The sequence below is a fragment of the Apium graveolens genome, chromosome 9 (assembly GCF_009905375.1).
Source record: "Apium graveolens cultivar Ventura chromosome 9, ASM990537v1, whole genome shotgun sequence".
Taxonomy (NCBI): domain Eukaryota; kingdom Viridiplantae; phylum Streptophyta; class Magnoliopsida; order Apiales; family Apiaceae; genus Apium; species Apium graveolens.
In genome coordinates, this window is record NC_133655.1 from 191,603,944 (window position 1) to 191,624,880 (window position 20,937).

A 20,937-nucleotide genomic window follows, 5' to 3' on the forward strand; every position below is an offset into this window, starting at 1 on the left:
TATCCACTGTCAACAAAAGCTTTCAGAGTTTATAATCCGAGAACAAGGGTGCTCATGGAATCTATTCATATATCTTTTGATGATAAGAAGATTACAGGTCTAGAAGATGTAGATAACCATGAAGAATTGAGATTCAAAAATGAAGTACCATATGCTAAACAGTTAAAGCCTGATCATTTGATAAATCCTGAAACTGCAAATCCTAATATCACTTTAAACTCTAATGAGCCACATGTCAATGGCAATACTACAAATACTGAATCACATGTTGAGGAGGAGCAACATGATTCACATCAAGAGTCAAGTACAAGTGATTCTAATCAAGAAACATCAGTAGATAATTCATCAGACTCTGATTCCTCAAATACTGATGAAACAAATACTGATAATACTGGAAGCACAGATTCAGGGGGAGCTTTAGGAAATAATGATGGTACAAGACAAAGTGAAACTAGAGACTTCATGGATCAGTAGGGGAGTATCTACTTTAAGAAGTCAACTTCCTTCTGTAAGAAAATGGACAAAGTCACACACATCTGACTTAGTTATTGGAGATCCTGATAGTGGTGTAAAGACCAGAATAGCCACTCAAAATGAATATCTCTATCATTCTTTTCTATCTCAAACTGAATCCAAAATAGTGGAAGAAGCTCTTCAAGATGTTGATTGAATCATAGCAATGTAACATGAGCTCAATGAATTTGAAAGAAACAAAGTCAGGACATCGGTACCAAGACTAAAGAATATATCAATAGTTGGTACAAAGTGGGTGTTCAGAAACAAGACTGAGAGTGAGAGAATTATTACAAGAAATATGTCAAGGCTAGTTGCAAAGGGTTATTTACAGAAAGAAGGCATTGATTATGATGAGACTTTTGCTCCAGTTGCAAGACTTGAGGCAATCATAATTTTTCTAGTCTATGCTGCTCACATGAAATTCAAGGTGTTCCAAATGGATGTGAAGAGTGCATTTCAAAATGGTGGACTTGATGAGAAAGTTTATGTTGAACAGCCTCCAAGGTTCATTGATCCAAAATATCCAAATCATGTCTACAAATTGGATAAGGCACTCTATGGATTAAAGCAAGCTCCAAGAGCTTGGTATGAAACACTTGCTCAATTCTTATTGGAAAGTGGTTTCAAAATAGGTACAATTGATAAAACTCTATTTTATAAGTACCATGGTAAGGACTTCTTGTTATTTCAGATATATGTTGATGATATCATTTTTGGCTCAACTAATGATAAACTCTATGAGAGGTTTGCCAAGCTAATGTAGTCCAGATATCAAATGAGTATGATGGGAGGATTAAGTCATTTTATGGGATTACAAGTCAAGCAAACTGAAGAAGGAATCTTCATCAATCAAGCAAACTATACCAGAATTTTACTTAAAAGATTTAGAATGCAACATAATTCAACTGCAACAACTCACATGGCCACTGTAACCAAGTTAGATTTAAATATTGGTTCATCGTTATATATAACTAACTACCAAGGTATGATTGGCTCACTCCTATATTTGACTGCTAGTAGACCTGATATCATATATGATACTTTTCTGTGTGCAAGGTTCCAAGCTGATCCAAGGGAACCACATCTGTTAGCTGTGATTTTAAATATCTCAAAGACACCATGAATCTTGGATTGTGGTATCCCAGAGATTCAGATTTTAAGTTAATTGGATATTCAGATGCTGATTTTGCAGGATGCAAAATATAGGAAAAGCACTTCAGTAAGCTGCCAATTTCTTGGTGGTATACTGGTTTCTTGGTTTAGCAAGAAACAAAAGTCAATTTCCACTTCAACTGCAGAAGTTGAGTATATTGCTGCAAGAAGATATTGTGCTCAAATACTTTGGATGAAGAATCAATTACTGGATTATGGGATAGAGTTTTCTAAAAGTCCTATATATTATGATAATCAAAGTGTTATTACAATGACAGGAAATCTGGTACAATATTTTATGACAAAACACATCAGCATTATGTACCATTTCATAAGGGAACATGTGATGGAAGGTACAGTGAAGTTGAACTTTGTGCCTATAGATCAGAAACTAGTAGATATCTTCACCAACCCACTTTGTGAAGCCACATTTACAAGATTGATTAATGAATTTAAAATGATTTCAGGACAGTTCTCAAATACTGATGATTTTTAAATTTATTCAGAATATATTTAAAATAGTTTTTTAATTAATTTACTGAGATATAGTCTAGTGGGTGATTTTATGGAAATAATTAAAAAGTGCATGTGGTAGCGTGTGTTTAGGAAAAACGATTGAGTATCTACACAACATTATCTTGTGTAACTGTGCACGTATTTACTACACCTTATTATCTGTTCCATGATTGTTTTTATGTGCACTAATAACTTGCCACGTATCCCACTAAGTTTAATCAAAATCAATTTTTGATTTTAAATTATCACTTTATCTCTAATCAAACTCTTTTTATTTTCTTACTTCTTCATCTCTCTTAATTAAACTCTGATAACCTCATCAGTTTTGAAGCTTTTTCACACAGATAATCATGTTTGCACCAGCTACTTCTACAGCTTTTACTCATAATGGTTCCAAGTTTGTCATAAACAATTATGCTGCGATTCTAGATCACACTGGTATCAATCCTTATTATCACATCTTTCAGTATTTTCTAAGTGTGAGTGAGGTAGGGTATGCTCTAAAAAAACCCTATAGTTGTTTATGGGGAAAAATGCTAGCTCTGTGGAGGAATGAGGTTTATTATGATAGTGGTGAGAGTGGTACTCCAAGTATCACTTTTAAATTTGGTGAAGGAACCAAGGTTGTGATACCATAGACAATAAGAGAAGCTCTTCATCTTCCTACTCATCCATCTTAAACCGCCTTCATTGGTGATACTGGGATGAGGAGGTTCTTTACTGAGATTGTCTATGACAGGGATCTCAAGAACATGGGGCAATTGAAGAGGCCTGGGCTCAGAAAGGAATGGGATTTCTATTTTGACTACATCACCAAAGCCTTCAATAACAAGTGTACCAATTTTGTTGCACTCCCCATCATGACACGCAAATTGGGTACTCTTTAATTTATGATTTTAATTATGATTTTGGTAGAGTTGTTTTATGTTTTATGGGAGATAGGTTAAAAGCTGATTCTAATGTAGTATATTATGCTAGATTTGGTCAGCTTATCTTTAACCATTGTTTCCACAATACCCAAATCCCTGCTAATCAAATTATTTCAGTGTTTAAGCTTACTAAAAGGGCTTTCTCTGATTTAATTTCAAAAGATAAAGAGAGTTTTGCACTTGCACCTCTCAGGTTGCCAATTTCTGTCAGGATCTTGCTAATTGTAAGGCTTCCTGAGACTTATGCACAATAGAATGTGCAAAGAGCTAAGCTACAGGCTATGACAGTTGGGAACCCCTTTGTAGCTAGCCCAAGCTCTACATTACAAAAACTTCATCAAACACAATCCACCTCAGGTTTTTCCCAAACGGCACCTGTTATAAAAAGAAAGAAGTTAGCAAAGTCTGATGCTCCTCAAGAAAAACCACAGGATATTATTCTCCAGTCTGCTAGGCCTTATGGTCAGAGAGTTGTCTTGAAGTTTGCTCGGGACACTGGTGCCAATGCTATTACTGGAAAATCTTATATTATTCTTCTAAACCTTCAGAAATTGTTAAGAGAAAGCTTGTACTAGCTGAGTCAGAATCAGATGATGAGGACAATGCTACCTTATCATCCAAGTTCAAGAAATTAAATTCTGATTCTACTCAACTTTCAGTTGCACTACCAACTGAAGAGGGCACAGCAAACACTAATGCTGTAAATACTGATTCTCAAAGCCCTATACCAAGGAAAAGGAATTTGGTCAAAATTTATCTTGTTCAACAAAAGCTGAAACTTCAACCAGAAATAGCTGAGGAGAGATATGATGCATACACTTCACCCCAAAATCCAAGGATTCATAAGGATGACATAAATACCGATGCACCTGTTACAATTTCTGATTCTCCTGTGAAGCTAAAGTTTAGAGTAAGGGAAGTTACTCATGAGCAAGTTGAGAGGATAGCTAAGAGGGTGCAAAAACAAGGAAAGTTTCATGGATCAAGCATACAAGAACCTGCTTTTCAAATGGATGCAGCAGCTACTACACCTGATCCAGTCCCACAAGAACCTACACCTCAAAGTGGTGTAGCAGACATTGCATACATTGAACCTCTTGATACCAAGTTAATCCAAGAGTGGCATGATTGAGCCACAGCTAAACTCACAAGTGAGGTCCCCAAGGTCAAAGCTTTATGGAAGACTATTGAGTCTTATACTACAAGGAAGACAGCTTGGTAGCAACTTGGCTAAGCATCGGAGACAGACTCTGATTCTGAGGAGAGGAATACACAAGAACCTGGATTTCAAAGTAATCTAGCAGCTCCTACATCTCTAGCCACACAAGAACCACTACCTCAAAGTGATAGTGCAGGCTTGACTCCTGATGGAGTTATCTTGGCATTGGTGTAATACCCCGACTTTTAAGACAATAAATTACACTTAAATGTTAAACTAAAACTCCAAATTTTATTCATACTTAAAATAAGGTTCTAATTGTCCATAAAATTCTAAAATCCAAGTTAGAAATAAAATCATCTAAACTGGAAATAAGTCAAATCCTGGGAGAAGCAGCTCTAATACAAACATAATCACTAAAACATTATTACAATGCAAGCTCAAATCAAGTCCACATTTAAGATGTCCCAAAAGCTAAGCACCTGAAAATTTGTAAGTAATGAGCCAAAGAGCCCAGCAAGAAAACAATTCTACACTAGTGGATCAAGTATCATAATTTTATAAAACCAAAATCATTGTCCAAAAATCCATATGACATAAAACTTAATTTGATTCCACAGCTCGATAAGGCCACAAATACTTGGTGACACAGTATCAAAAGTTCATAATTTCTGTCAATAATGTGCCCCTTACTAAGATATCATAGAGTGTGCGCTCCCGAAGACATCATAAGTAGCACTCCCTAGTAAAGTATCAAAGGCTAGTTTCGGAACTATACACAATTACTAACTGGTTCATAAGTCAGAGCTCACTGGGAATTCTTATTTCTAAAAACAGGGTACTTGATCCATAAATTTTAAAAAATAAAAGCAGTGCAAAATATTTAAAAGATTTCAAATAAAAATAAAAGTGTGAAGAGTTAACTTACCTTATTTGAAAAATCACCAAATACACAATCCCCAGATTTATGCTAGGAGATAAGCATAAATTAAACAAAAAAGCAATCTTTATTATAAAACTACACAGAAGTTAAAATAAAAATATGTAACAGTCATGAAATTAACTCCCACAAATTAATAACATATATATGGCTAACAGAATATTAATTATACAATTACAGTTAGGTCATATAAACAACACAAAAAAACATACGTCCATAAACCTAAGTATATAATTCTTAACTAACACAAAGAATTACATTTAACTTAACAAATTTTATATATTTAGTTGACTACAATAATTAAATAATAAAAATTACAACCACAGTCTATTTTAAATTATGCTAAAAATAAAATACTCATTCTAAAAATAACAAACCCAAATAAAAGTGTATGTATTCTTTTGTCAAAATAAATATTAGCATAAATATATTTATTTATATAAAATCAAATAAAAAAGAAACTAAATATAATTATAAACCCTTTTTATACCAATAAATGATTTAAACAAGTATATAATTTACTCATTCTTTTGCATATATTCAAACTAATAACATTAATTTATTAGAACAACAGAATAAAACATTTAAGTATTAACAATTTAACTACTTATATAACTGATTTTGTGAGGCCGTAACACATTTACTGAATTTAACATCAATCACCTGTAACATATTTACACAATTTAACATAAATTACCAAACCTGTAACATGTTATGCAATTAAATGCAAAATTATGGCAAGTAACAATACATACTATATTATATATGTAAGTATACAAAACATATAGGTTGAAAAGAAAAAAAGAGAAGAGACACCTACTCAGACCTATATATACATGCATTACTATAATATCAATCAATACGTTAACATCAAGTAACTACACGAGAGAGATTTTTAAGAAGACAACAAACATATAAGAAAATATAATAGAATAAGAGGTACCTTGTTAAGAAGAAACTGTACAAAAATATAAGTGAAGCAAGTACCTATATTTATATACATAACAAGTTAAACATGTTCCTGGAATAATGGTACGTGACCACTATTTTAACTGATGTATATCTCCACTAACAGTAGTTTTGACTGAAGTCTTTTGTTATAAAAAATACTAATTAAATAAATATATTTATAAAGTAACATCACATATTTTAAAATATATAGTCATAAAAGTAATATATATTACAAAATTTTGGACACCATTAAAAGTTTTGTTTTTTTAGCTATTCATGTTATAAGATATTTATTTTATAACTAAAACAATTTAAATCACTTCAATATATATGTGTTTTAACCAAGAAATATGGGGTTATCACATTCTACCCTCCTTAAAAAAATTTGGTCCCCAAATTTAAACAAATCTTTTAAAAAATATTATATATAACATTTATATTCAAGCTCCGCACAAGGTAGAAATAATTGTGTACCTTAATTTGTGTTCGGATCTGTAAGAAGCTTAAACAAACGTCCATAGTTTGGTCCAAGTGCAGCTAGAGTTCCAATGTTCCTATTACCCTTGTCCTTTGAAGTCTCGCGTTTTGGACACTCTGCAATCTTATGCCCAGACTCCCTATAGCTAAAGCAGGCTCCAGTGTTCCAGCGACGATCCTTATGCAAGTGATTCCTTCCACATTTAGAACAAGAAAGCTTAGCTCCTGAATCGCGACGATTAAAATTTCCTCGATTATTGAACTTCGTCGATGATCCATTCTCGTTAAATCCACTTGTTGGCTCAGCTCTCTTCTTAGACTCAAAATCTTTCCTTCCGTCCTCTACCATTAAGCCTCTCTCCACTACTAAAGCTTTGTTCAACACCATTTGGTGAGTACTTAGTTCAAGTGCCGACACATGCCTCCTTATCTCACTTTGTAGCCCCTCTTCAAACCTACGTGCCCTACTAACCTCGTCTGCAACCAAAAATAGCGGATACTTGGCTAAACGGGCAAATTCCGATTCATATTCTGAGACAGTTTGCTTTTCTCCTTGCTCCAACCTTATAAAATCACGCTCCAACTTAACCCGAATCGTTCTAGGAAAGTACTTGTCCTGAAATAACTCCTTAAAAGTTTCCCAAGTGTATGTTTGGGTAGCTCTTTCCTCGTTACCTTCAACACGCCTTTTCTCCATAAGCCACCAATCATGGACACCCCCTTGGAGTTGGTAGCTTGCCAAACTGATTTTTTGTTCGTCTATACTCCCTAACAAATCAAAAATCTTCTCCATCTCTTACAACCACCTATCCACTTATGAAGGATTTATGGATCCTTCAAAATGGGAGGACTTAACTTCTTAAATTCAGATATCAAGATCCTAGGTCCACCTTGTTGGTTCCCCACTAATGTTGCCAATATTTCAGCCAATTGAGTGTTAGGGCGAAAACACGCGCTAAAGTTTCACGCAAGTATACGCGTTCGCAAAGATATAAATCAGATTTGTACCCACAGAGACTCTTTTAGTTAAGTTAAGATTATACACCTATGCAACAATGGTATGGCTATCGCTTAATGCTATGACAATAACAAGTTGAGATATTTATAACTAAGATTAAACTAACATGCAATTAACTAAGAGATTAAAAGTGATTGAATTAACTATATAAGACAAACATGTGATTCTAACTTCATTAAATACTTCATTCAAAGTCATTGTTCTTTACCTTAGCATGCAATGGTGATAAAAACTAATCAGATAACACGAAACTAGTAAACGCCAACTTTCTTTGTATGAATACCCTACTACCAGACATCCACAAAAGAGATAGAAGCTGAATAGACACCAATTATGTTGAGTCCCTATATGTTGACAACATAACGATTTAATGCGCAAGTTATCTATCGTGATTAAATAGGGCAAGTAAGATGGTTAAAATTACCTACGAATCATGCATAACAATTATACATGAACCCAGGTTAGCACGATAAGTTCTAAACCTCTATATTCACTTTCGCTTAAATAGAGATTAACACAGTATGTTATATGTTAGCTACACACATAAGACGAATAAGCACAACTAATACTAGGATATCAAACAATCACCACACACTTAGGTATCAAAACAATTAACTAAAAAAATCCATAAGTAAATCCATTAAAACCCCACGATAACGATTAGTTCATAACCGAACTCATCGTCACCATGGGTTCCAATGAAAGCATAGTAAATAAACTAAGTCTTTATAAACTGAATAATAATAACAAAGTACGTTAACAAGAGTATTACGTTCAAACAACAAAGAAAACGAGCATCCAACGTTACAACTTAAGCAAAGAATCACAAGTAAAAACAAGATCTTCTTCTCCTTCGTTGTATTGTGTGTTAGGAGGAAACGCACACACACATTCGAGATTCAATTATACCAATATAGAGTACGCACATAAACACACAACAATATATTTGACGTGGAAAACCCACGTCCCAACTTGTATTATTAATCAAAACAATTATCAATAATACATCAATATATAACACCTCAATGGTGTACCAAACTGATACTTGAGCCAACCAATGCTCAAGCATCTCCCGCACGATACCTAAGACGACTACATATCTTATGCATATGTCAAAGCAATAACATGACTATGTATATATAGCCATCACAAACTTAGCCAACAAGACATACCTAATTTGATTACAATAATAATTGTCTGCCCATACAATTATTACCCATTCCCATTATGATAATAATTGTCAACACATACAATTATTACTCAATCCCATTATGATAATAATTGTCAACAAATATAATTATTACCCAATCCAATTATGTCTTGTATCACCAAGCTCATACCACATATTGGGTTTAACCCCAACAATCCTCCCTTTCAACCTAATACTCCAGATTAGGTTGAATGGTAACCATTAAAACATCAACGTCTGTTCGCCGATGCCTCCCATCGAACAAGAATCCATTCATCTCGTTCTTCCAACTTTTAAGAATCACTGAGGCCCGTATAGTGACCTCCAATACCTCCAAACTATCCATATCCATCCACAAAATCACGTGCATCAACCACGAGTGCCTTCTTTCAGCATTAAGTCACCCGATCCTTGCTTTCATAATCCTTTGGCCTCTTTTGAAGAACATCACGAGTATCATCCAAAAAATTTCACCTGGTCGATCAACCATCAAACCATTAAAACTATTACAATGATCCCGTCCATCTTCCACCCCGAGTCCGAACGAATTGATCCACGGTGCAAGTCAACTGCCATACCGCACGTAACTTTGTCAGCAAATCCATCAACGTACTCCACCATACCAATTGAACCTCGAATGTTCCTCCAACCCAGTTCATCATGAACCTCGAACCTCGACTCTGATACCACTTGTTAGGAGGAAACACACACACACGCACATTCGAGATTCAATTCTACCAATACAGAGTACGCACACAAACACACAACAATATATTTGACGTGGAAAACCCACGTCCCAATTTATATTATTAATCAAAACAATTATCAATAATACATCAATACATAACACCTCAATGGTGTCCCAAACTGATACTTGAGCCAACCAATGCTCAAGCATCTCCCGCACGATACCTAAGACGACTACATCTCTATTGCATATGTCAAAACAATAACATGACTATGTATATATAGCCATCACAAACTTAGCCAACGAGACATACCTTATCTGATTACAATAATAATTGTCTGCCCATACAATTATTACCCATTCCCATTATGATAATAATTGTCAACGCATACAATTATTACTCAATCCCATTATGATAATACTTGTCAACAAATACAATTATTGCCCAATTCAATTATGTCTTGTATCACCAAGCTTATACCACATATTGGGTTTAACCCCAACATTGTGCTATTAGGTCTTCTTGCTGCTCTCTCCTTGCTCTTCTATCTGAAAAATGTCTTTTAAGAGTCTTTAAATACCAACCCAATTAGCTCAGGAGTCCAAAAAATCAGTCTTCTAACATAATCAGGATTTTGAAAAATCGACCTAGCGCGGCCGCTCTGAGTTTCCGCGCGGCCGCCCTGGGTTTCTGTTATATGAGTGTGGCCGCTCCCAAGAGTAGCGTGGCCGCCCTGAGCTTCTGGAAAAACTGGATTTTTCTGCTTTCTTGACCTTCTCGTGCTGGTTTCTTGTACGCAATCGACCGAGACTCCATCCTAACACCCTTTTAGCATAGAAACAATGTAAACTCCATTCCTTCTTTCGAATATGCCCTGAAATGCTAAACACTACAAAAACACATAAAAACACAAACAACTTGAGTACAAAACACCAATCCGAGCCTTTAGGAAGCGTTCTAAGTGGATATAAAATGCCATTTATCACACCCCCAAACTTGAATCGATGTTTTTCCTCAAGCATAAACAGACTCAAAGAACAAGAAATAAAAATGCATGAATGCAACTAACATGAATGCAATGATCCTCTCAGAATAACTAAACCATCAATGAGAAACATCTTAATGAATGCAATTATTCACACAAAGTTCAATGAAATCCCACAAATCAACTCACAAGCCAGAAACGTGTGTGTGTATAATTGCTTAACAGATATACTCTTGAAACTAGATCAATAATCATAACTCACATCTCGTGAAGACAATCACAAGGTTATTAACAGAATAAACGATAAACACAAAATGACTGACAACACTTCATTTATATCAGAGTTATACAATGATCCATTCTTTTATTGCTAACACATAACAAAACACATATATGCTTATTTGATTGTGCAATGAGTGAGGTCCACAAAAGACTTATGCAATAATACCCATGTAGCGAGCGTTAGGTTAGCGGATCCCATACTATAAAAGCCTTAGGTCACTAGGCACAAAGTCCCCTAGAACTTAATAACTCGAGTATTAAAGAGCCCACTCATGATTAATTATGCATAACACATATTTTTTTTACTTTTTTATTCTTTTCTTTCTATTTTTTTTTCATTTTTTTCTTTTTTTCAACAATTTTTGAACGAGTGTGTTTCGCTCCATCTCGCTCAACCCTAGACTACTCATAAAAATATGATCCGGCTACTAGCCATTTGACGCCTAAACACAACTTGCATTGATATCTAATCTTTTTTCCAATTTTAAAAATCCATATTATTTCATCACTAAGTGAATAACATAAATTCTAGACATAAACAAGTGATTAAACCTCGACAAACAAACAAGTCATGATCATGATCTATCACTCAAGCAACCTATAAGACTTAGTGAAAATTTTCTTTTTTTTAGCATGCAAATCAATTCGTTAGGACTTAACATTCCTCTATACGACATCACTACACTCGAAACAACATCACAAATTAATCGGAAAAGCAACCTAAGGGATGATGATATAATGTCGATACAACTATATGCAACATACTAACATGATAATAAATACGCAGAACAGAAACAAAAACAAATACCTACATGACAAATATGCAAACTATATAAACTAAACTATCATGAATATGCATCTATATGGACTCACACACAAATATTCTTTAACTACCACCCCCAAACTTAAATATTTCACTGTCCTCAATGAAGGTATAGCAAGAAATCAAGGCATACCTACTCGGAAGAAGAAGAATCATCACCCTCCGCGGGTGGTGTATCAGGAGGCGGGTACAAATAATCCTCTCCAAAAACTGCTCACTGTATGTCAACCCCCGTAGCTCAAAAAGATGTACCCAATTCCTGAGTAAGATCCTGTGCAAACCTGCTATGCAACTCATACATCGCATCCATCCGCCTCGTCAAACGCCTATACTGCGTCGAGCCTAAACCAGCACTATCCTCTGCCTCCTGCGGCGGCTGCTGCTGCGAAGAACTAGTCTCACCAATCTGATGTCTCCATGCTGCTCTACGTGCCTGAGTCGAACCACCAGCATATGTCTAATCGGCTGGTTGGACACCCGACAAATGATCATAAGTGTACTCAAGTCCTTTCTCGTTAGCCTTTCCACTAAACCACTCCTGCATGCTCAAGATCGTAGAACTATCGATGGGAGCTCTCGGTAATTGAAGCTGCTCGTATGCAGGCCAATGAACACCCACCACAACACAAAGCTTGGTCACAATCGAGGCATAAGGGATAGACCCCCTAGTGCCACAATGCAAAAACCGCAAAATACCCTGATGAAAAACAGAACCGAGATCCACATAATCTCCCTAAAAAATCACCCATAACAACTTCACACGATCCACCGTCATATCATGCACATGAGAAGAAGGCATGATAATCGCACAAATAAAAGCATTTCAAGAACAAGCAAACATGTTCATACATGAAGCAGGGAAATTGAGATACTCGTTTGATCCCCTCTTGAACTTCCATTGTGTCTTCGAGATACATAGCGTAGCCACAATCAAATCCAAATCAAAGTCCTCCCCCGTCTTATTAACCCACTCCTCCTGAGTAGGTTGTCTCTCAGGTTGGTTGAGAACCCTATGAATAGCCTCCGGGTTGTAATCCACTATCAACCCACGCACCACCGAATACCCATTCTTATCAGCTTTCGCGTTCACATAGAACTCACGAACAATAATCATAGGCACAGTCGCGGGAGCCTTACAAAACGAAACCCATCCCATCTCCAAGATCATCTCGAAAAGCATATCATCCTTACCCGAAGTTAGAAAACCCCTTTCTTTCACTATCTGCTTAGTCAACAACTTTGCGTACTCTGCTTCAGCTTCCGGAGTAATAAATCGTGACCTCGTACCCCCAATACTCGAAGTATCGGTAGATACGGGGTTAGTGATGCTGCTTACTTGGGTGTGGGCTCTATTTGGTGCCATTAGAATATATTAAGTGAGATAATAGAGGTGTGCAGCGAGATTTAGGGTTTGAGAGAATAAGAGTAAGGTGGAGATGGATGTATAAAAGTGTATGTATATATAGAGAATTAGAATTAGAGTTATAATAGAAGTGGGATATGATTGTGGGTTTAGTGGGGATAATGGGTAGTTTTTAGGACTAACAATCGGGTACAAAGACTGCTGTGTGTAACTTTTTTTTTTTTTTTTTCTGATTTTCGGTTTTTATATATTTTTTTCTTTTTCCGGGCACCAGCGCGGCCGCCCCGCTTGGGAGTGCGGGCACGCTCACGCTCACTTCCTGCTATTTCAGCGTGGCCGCCCCACTTCCCAGCGCTGGCGCGCGCAACTTCTGATGTTTCAGCGCGGCCGCCCCGCTTCCCAGCGCGGGCGCGTCGTGCTCCTGGAAAAGTTGCCCTATTTTTTGATTTTTTTTGTATTTTCTTCTGATTTCTTCCTTCTTTCTTCTTTTTTCAACTACTAATGTAAAACAAACATGGGTTGTCTCCCAAGAAGCGCTTGGTTTACGTCGCTAGCTTGACGTAAAACTCCGAGATTAAGTTGACAATAAAACGGCACTAACCATCTCACGGTTTGTCGTATCTCCATAGTAATGCTTCAAACACTGTCCATTCACCTTGAATGCCTGTCCTGAATCATTCTCAAAAATCTCCACCGCTCCATGTGGAAACACAATTTTGACAATAATCGGCCCTGACCATCTCGATTTCAATTTTCCAGGAAAAAGACGGAGACGAGAGTTGAACAAAAGAACTTGTTGCCCCGGCACAAATGATTTGAGCACTAGAACCCTATCGTGCCATCTTTTGACTTTCTCCTTGTACATTTCATTGTTCTTATACGCTTGAAGTCGGAACTCATCAAGTTCATTCAATTGAAACATCTTTTTCTTACCAGCTGCAGTCAGATCAAGGTTCAATTTCTTCAAAGCCCAATATGCCTTGTGCTCTAGCTCCATAGGAAAATGAAATCCTTTACCATAAACCAATTGAAATGGTGACATGCCTAGCGGAGTCTTGAATGTTGTTCGATAAGCCCAAACAGCTTCATCCAGCTTCAAAGACCAATCCTTTCTCGATGAATATACAACTTTCTACAGAATTTGCTTGATCTCTCTGTTAGATACCTCAGCCTGATCATTAGTCTGACGATGGTAGGCCGTGGCAATACGATGATTCACATTATATCTTTGCATCATAGCAGTGAACTTGCGATTGCAGAAATGCGATCCCTCGTCACTGATTATGACTCTTGGAGTTCCGAATCTTGTGAATATCTGCTTGTGAAGGAAATTGAGCACTACCTTCGCATCATTTATCGGCAAAACTTTAACTTCCACCAATTTTAAGACATAATCTACTGCCAACAAGATATACTGATTGTTGCACAACGAGACAAATGGCCCCATAAAGTCAATTCCCCAAACATCGAAGACCTCAACGTCGAGAAGCACATTAAGAGGCATCTCATCCTTCTTTGACATATTACCAACACGTTGGTAGCAATCACACTTCAAAACGAACTGATACGCATCCTTAAATAATGTAGGCCAGAAGAATCCTGCTTGAAGGATACGAGTTGCTGTCTTTTCTCCACCATAGTGTCCTCCATAAACAGTTGAATGGCAGTCTCGCAAGATACCCTCCGTCTCGCTGTACGGAATACATCTCCTGATGATTTGGTCAGCTCCTTGCCGAAACAAAAATGGCTCACCCCACATGTACCACTTCACCTCATGAAGAAACTTCTTCCTTTGAGCATAAGTTAAGTACGGGGGCATAATGTTGCTCACAAGATAGTTCACAATGTCTGCGAACCACGATTCTTCTTCTTGTACCTCAAACAACTGCTCGTCGGGAAACGACGCATTTATCAATGTCTTGTCATGTGAAATTGTACTTGGATCTTCCAATCGAGAGAGATGATTAGCAACTTGATTCTCAGTACCTTTTCTATCCTTGATCTCTGGTTCAAACTCTTGTAGTAGAAGAACCCATCTAATCAATCTAGGATTCGAGTCCTTCTTCGAGATGAGATAGCGAATCGCAGTATGATCAGTGAAGACTGTCACCTTCGTCCCAAGCAAATAAGATCGAAACTTCTCAAAACCGTAGACAATGCCTAAGAGTTCCTTCTCAGTAGTAGTGTAATTCAGTTGAGCACCATCGAGGGTCTTACTAGCATAATAGACCACATGAAATACATTGTTCTTCCTTTTCTCAAGAACCGCTCCAACTGCATAGTCACTCGCATCGCACATCATTTCAAAAGGCTCATTCTAATCAGGTGCAATTATGACAAGTGTCGTGATCAAGCTCTTCTTTAAGCTCTCAAAAGCAGCTAGACACTCATCATCAAACTTAAAAGGGACATCTTTCTCTAATAGATTGCACAATGTTTTAGAGATTTTAGAGAAATCCTTGATGAACCGCCGATAGAAACCCGCATGACCAAGAAAACTGCGGATTCCCTTAACAGAAATTGGTAGAGGAAGGTTTTTAAGGACCCCCACCTTGGCTTTGTCCACCTCAAGACCTTTACTAGAGACCTTGTGCCTAAGAATGATGCCCTGTTGTATCATAAAGTGACATTTCTCCCAGTTGAGAACCAGATTGGTCTCAACACACCTTTTAAGAACTGCGCCAAGATTTTGCAAGCACTCGTGGAAAGAATCCCCAAACACAGAAAAATCGTCCATGAACACCTCCACATTATGACCAATCATGTCAGAGAAGATTGCCATCATGCATTTCTGAAATGTGGCAGGTGCACCACATAACCCAAAAGAAACTCTTCTGAAGGCAAAAGTACCAAACGGACAAGTGAAGGTAGTATGTTCCTGATCTTCTGGAGCGATGTAAATCTGATTATAACCCGAATAGCCATCCAGAAAACAGTAGTACTCATGCCCAGCCAACCTGTCAAGCATCTAATCAATAAAAGGAAGAGGGAAGTGATCTTTCCTCGTGGCCATGTTCAGCTTCTTGTAATCCAAGCAAACTCTCCACCCCGTGACTGTTCGAGTAGGAATGAGCTCATTTTTTTTCATTAGCAACCACTGTGATGCCTCCTTTCTTCGGCACACACTGAACTGGGTTTACCCAAGAGCTGTCAGATTTAAGATAGATGATCCCTGCATCCAGCCACTTAAGAATTTCCTTCTTCACAACCTCCTTTATGATCGGATTTAGCCTTCTTTGTTGCTCAACAGTCGGCTTGCTTCCTTCCTCTAGCAGAATTTTATGCATGCAATAAGAAGGGTTGATTCCCTTGATATCTTCTATAGTCCATCCAATTACCGACTTGAACTCTCTCAGAATTCTCAAGAGCTTTTCCTCATCACTACCTGAAAGTTCAGATGCAATAATAACAGGAAAAATAGATGCATCACCTGAAAACGCATCCCTCAAGTGTTCAGGCAAAGGTTTAAGCTCGAGTGTAGGAGCTTCCTCAAAAGATGGCTTGAGACGCCCCTCAGCATTTTTTAGTTCTGACAATCCAAGAGATTCAAAAGGCATATCCAGCCTTCGCTTCCAGGGAGAAGCATTCAAATACTGCAACTGCTCATCACCTTTATCATATTCACTATCTGAATCCCCCATCAAGGCTTTCTCTAAGGCATCAGACCTTAGCATTTGATCAAGCTCTAAAGTAACCAAAGAATCGACCAATTCCACTTTTAAGCACTCCTCTATATCAGTAGGGAATTTCATGGCATTGAAAACATTAAAAGTCACATCCTGATCCAGTACTCGGATAGTGAGCTCACCCTTCTGCACATCAATCAAGGTTCAGCCAGTAGCCAAGAAAGGTCTTCCCAAGATTATGGGAATCTTCTTATCCTCCTCGAAATCAAGAATTACAAAGTCAGTAGGAAAGATGGGTTTGTCCACCTTGACCAAGATATCCTCTACAATGCATCATGGATATGTAATAGAATGACCGGCCAAGTACAAGGACATATATGTGGGCTTTGGATCAGGTAGACCCAACTTCTTGAAGATAGACAAAGGTATCAGATTGATGCTAGCTCCCAAATCACATAAACACTTATCGAAAGACAAGTTTCCGATGGTGCAAGGAATAGTGAAACTTCCAGGATCTTTAAGCTTCAAAGACAACTTCTGTTGCAACACAACACTACATTCCTTCATAAGAGCAACGGTCTCTAAGTTATCGAGCTTTACTTTCCGAGAGAGAATACCTTTCATAAACTTCGCATAGTTAGGCATTTGTTCAAGAGCTTCAGCGAAAGGTATTTTGATATGAAGTTTCTTGAACACCTCCAGAAACTTAGCAAATTGCTTATCCAACTTTTACTTCTACAACCTCTTAGGAAAAGGAGGTGGAGGATAGACCTGTTTCTCCCCTGTATTTTCCTCAGGATGAGTGTATTCCACAGTTTTCTTCCTTGATTCCACTTCTGCTTCCTTCTGCACATCTTCTTCAGCCAAAACTTCAGATTTTGGAACTTGAGAATTTTTGGGGTTCACAACCTTCCCAGACCTCAATGTAATTGCCTTGACCTGTTCTTTTGCTTCCCTCTTGCCTGGAACTTCTTTGTCACTAGGGAGTGTACCAGGTTTTCGATTCAACAAAGCATTGGCAATCTGCCCAATTTGATTCTCCAGAGTCTTGATAGAAACCGCTTAGCTCTTGCACATGAGTCTCAACTCCTCCAATTCAGACTTTTCATTAGATTGACTTGCACTTCCATGCGGTAGTTGTTAAATTTGGAGTTGTTGTCTTGGTGCATATTGCGGTTGTTGAAAACCAGGAGGATTGAATTGCTGATTGTTGCTCCAGCTGAAGTTAGGATGATTGCGGTTGTCAGGATGATAAGTGGCTGGAATTGGTTGCTGCAACATCTGAAAGTTGCTCACAAACTGAGCTGATTCACTAGATATAGCGCATTGCTCCGTCGCATGTGAACCTGCACACAACTCACAAACACTGGTATAACAACTCGTATATTTTTATTATCTAAATGTGTAATTATTGAGTAATTAAATAAATAAACTATATAGATGGGTTCCGTCAGCAGGTTATTGCTTTGTTATTATATATATGTGATTACTAGTGTATGAGATTGAATTGTGTGGTTAATTAATGGGTTGTATGATTTTGTTTCGCTGATAAAAGTGATTTTATTGCAGTTTTATTTCCATAAATATTTGGATTGTCTCTAAAATTATTTTTATGATTTATATTTTTTAATAATTATTTTTGGGAATTTATAAAATTTAGAAATTAATATATTATTGATTATTTATCCCTGAATGATTTTATGATTATATGATTGTATTTATTAGTAAAATCAATCTTGAATTCAGAAATGTTTCAAAAATTACAAAACTCCTATTTTATTTAAGTTGAGAATATTCCAGGAATTTTTAAATTATTTTGAAAATTTTTGGGATTAATTTTACCTGCGCGTTGATTCGTTTAATGGAGAAAAGCGGGTATAAATTGCGTTTCAGAAATTATTTTAAAATTATGAAATTTATGTTTTTAAAAACTCCGAAATATTTCAGAAATTTTGGTACAAAAGTGTAATTTTTCGATGTATCGCGATGTGCAACTGATTATTTATTTTTCAAGAAAACGAACCAGAATTTTATTAAAAGCAAGACAGATACGTGTTTACATCCTATTTTTCTTAAAAGTAGCACGTGTCCTTGTGGTTGATACGTGGCATGATTAAGTTTTTGTGCTTATTTTTCTTTTTCCCCATTTTCATACGGGGGCGGCAGCATCATTTAGACTCCCTATTCTCTGCTTTCTCGGAATAATCTCTCAAACCTCTCTTTCTCTTATATCTCCTACTTGTCTCCTTCTTCTGTTCTTCTTTTTCTTTTGCTGGTGCTCTGTTTTCGGCGATTTAAATCAGATAAAAAATCAAAAAATTAAAAATAAATAGTTTATAATATTTTAAAAATCTAACAATATTATCTAAAATAGTAGAATTCAGAAAATTTCATTTGGATGTAATATCATTCATAAAAAATGTGCGAAACTCAATATATAATACTTTTAAAAATTCCGACTAACGATAGAGTGATATTTTTTATACAGATTTTCAAATGAGTGACTCATTTGAGTTTGTTTTGTAATTAGTAACTCACTTGATACATTTGGACGCACTAAGTGACCTACTTGATAATTGACCCCTAAATAAAACAAAAAAACAATCTTTATTATAAAACTACACCGAAGTAAAATAAAAATATGTAACAGTCATGAAATTAACTCCCACAAAATAATAACATATATATGGCTAATAGAATATTAATTATACAATTACAGTTAGGTCATATAAACAACACAAAAAAAATATACGTCCATACACCTAAATATATAATTCTTAACTAACAAAAAGAATTACATTTAACTTAACAAATTTTTTATATTCAGTTGACTATAATAATTAAATAATAAAAATTACAACCACAGTCTATTTTAAATTATGCTAAAAATACAATACTCATTCTAAAAATAACAAACCCAAATAAAAGTATATGTATTCTTTTGTCAAAATAAATATTAGCATCAATACATTTATTTATATAAAATCAAATCAACAAGAAACTAAATAAAATTATAAACCCTTTTTTATACCAATAAATGATTTAAACAAGTATACAATTTACTCATTCTTTTGCATATATTTAAACTAATAACATTAATTTATTAGAACAACAAAATAAAACATTTAAGTATTAACAATTTTAACTACTTATGTAACTGGTTTTGTGAGGCCGTAACACATTTACATAACATCAATCACCTGTTACACAATTTAACATAAATTACCAAACCTATAACATGTTATACAATTAAATGCAAAATTATGGCAAATAACAATACATACTATATTATATATGTAAGTATACAAAACATATAGGTTGAAAAGAAAAGAAAGAGAAGAGACACCTACTCAGACACATGCATTACTATAATATCAATCAATACCTTAACATCAACTACACAATAGAGATTTTTAAGAAGACAAGAAATATATAAGAAAATATGATAAAATAAAAGGTACCTTGTTAAGAAGAAACTGTACAAAAATATAAGTGAAACATTTATATACATAATTAGTTCAAGTGTTACTATGTATATCTCCACTAACGGTAGTTTTTGACTGAAATCTTTAGTTACAAAAAATACTAATTAAATAAATATATTTATAAAGTAACAACACATATTTTAAAATATATAGTCATAAAAATAATATATATTACAAAAGTTTGGACACCATTAAAGGTTTTGCTTTTTTTAGCCATTCATGTTATAAAATATTTATTTTATAACTAAAACAATTTAAATCACTTCAATATATATGTGTTTTAACTAAGAAAAATGGGGTTATCAATTGGACAGTAAAGGGTGCATCATACTCCAACATCAACTGAAGTTCTTTTAGCTCCACCTTTGGATGCTCTTCTGGAAGCTGATGTTCCAATCACACAAGATATAAATATTGACTTTTCTTTATTAGCATTTACTTTAAATAGTCAATATTTACTGTTTAACTAAATCCTGATGGTATGATCATGTCTAGTCCTTCACAAAAGGTATCCCTAGTCATGTGATCAAATACATCTCTTCTGATCCACCTTTTACAAAATTTTCTGAGGCTTTCATGTGAGAATGGGAGAAGGATTTAGAGAAAAATAGAATTAAAGAGCTTACCTCGCAAAAGAAGAGGTAGGTAAGTGTCATGATTTAGCAAATACTTGTGAGGAAAATCTGACTTCATGAGATGAGTGGAGAATCATTTCCAATAAAATGATACACGTGCTCATTTACCTATAGCACACGAAAACTGGTAGGGAACATCAATACATATAACAAGGCCATCAAAATGAAACAAAATAAATCCATATAATCATTTTAAATTTCA

General features: G+C 35.7%; 1 protein-coding gene across 1 annotated transcript; it reads right to left on the bottom strand.

Annotated features, from left to right (window-relative positions):
- Window positions 1–6,638: 6,638 nt before the first annotated feature.
- Window positions 6,639–7,433, bottom strand: LOC141685803 (uncharacterized). The gene has a single exon (XM_074490887.1). The coding sequence runs from the start codon at window positions 7,431–7,433 to the stop codon at window positions 6,639–6,641; it is 795 nt and encodes a 264-aa protein (XP_074346988.1).
- Between the last annotated feature and the right edge of the window lie 13,504 nt (window positions 7,434–20,937).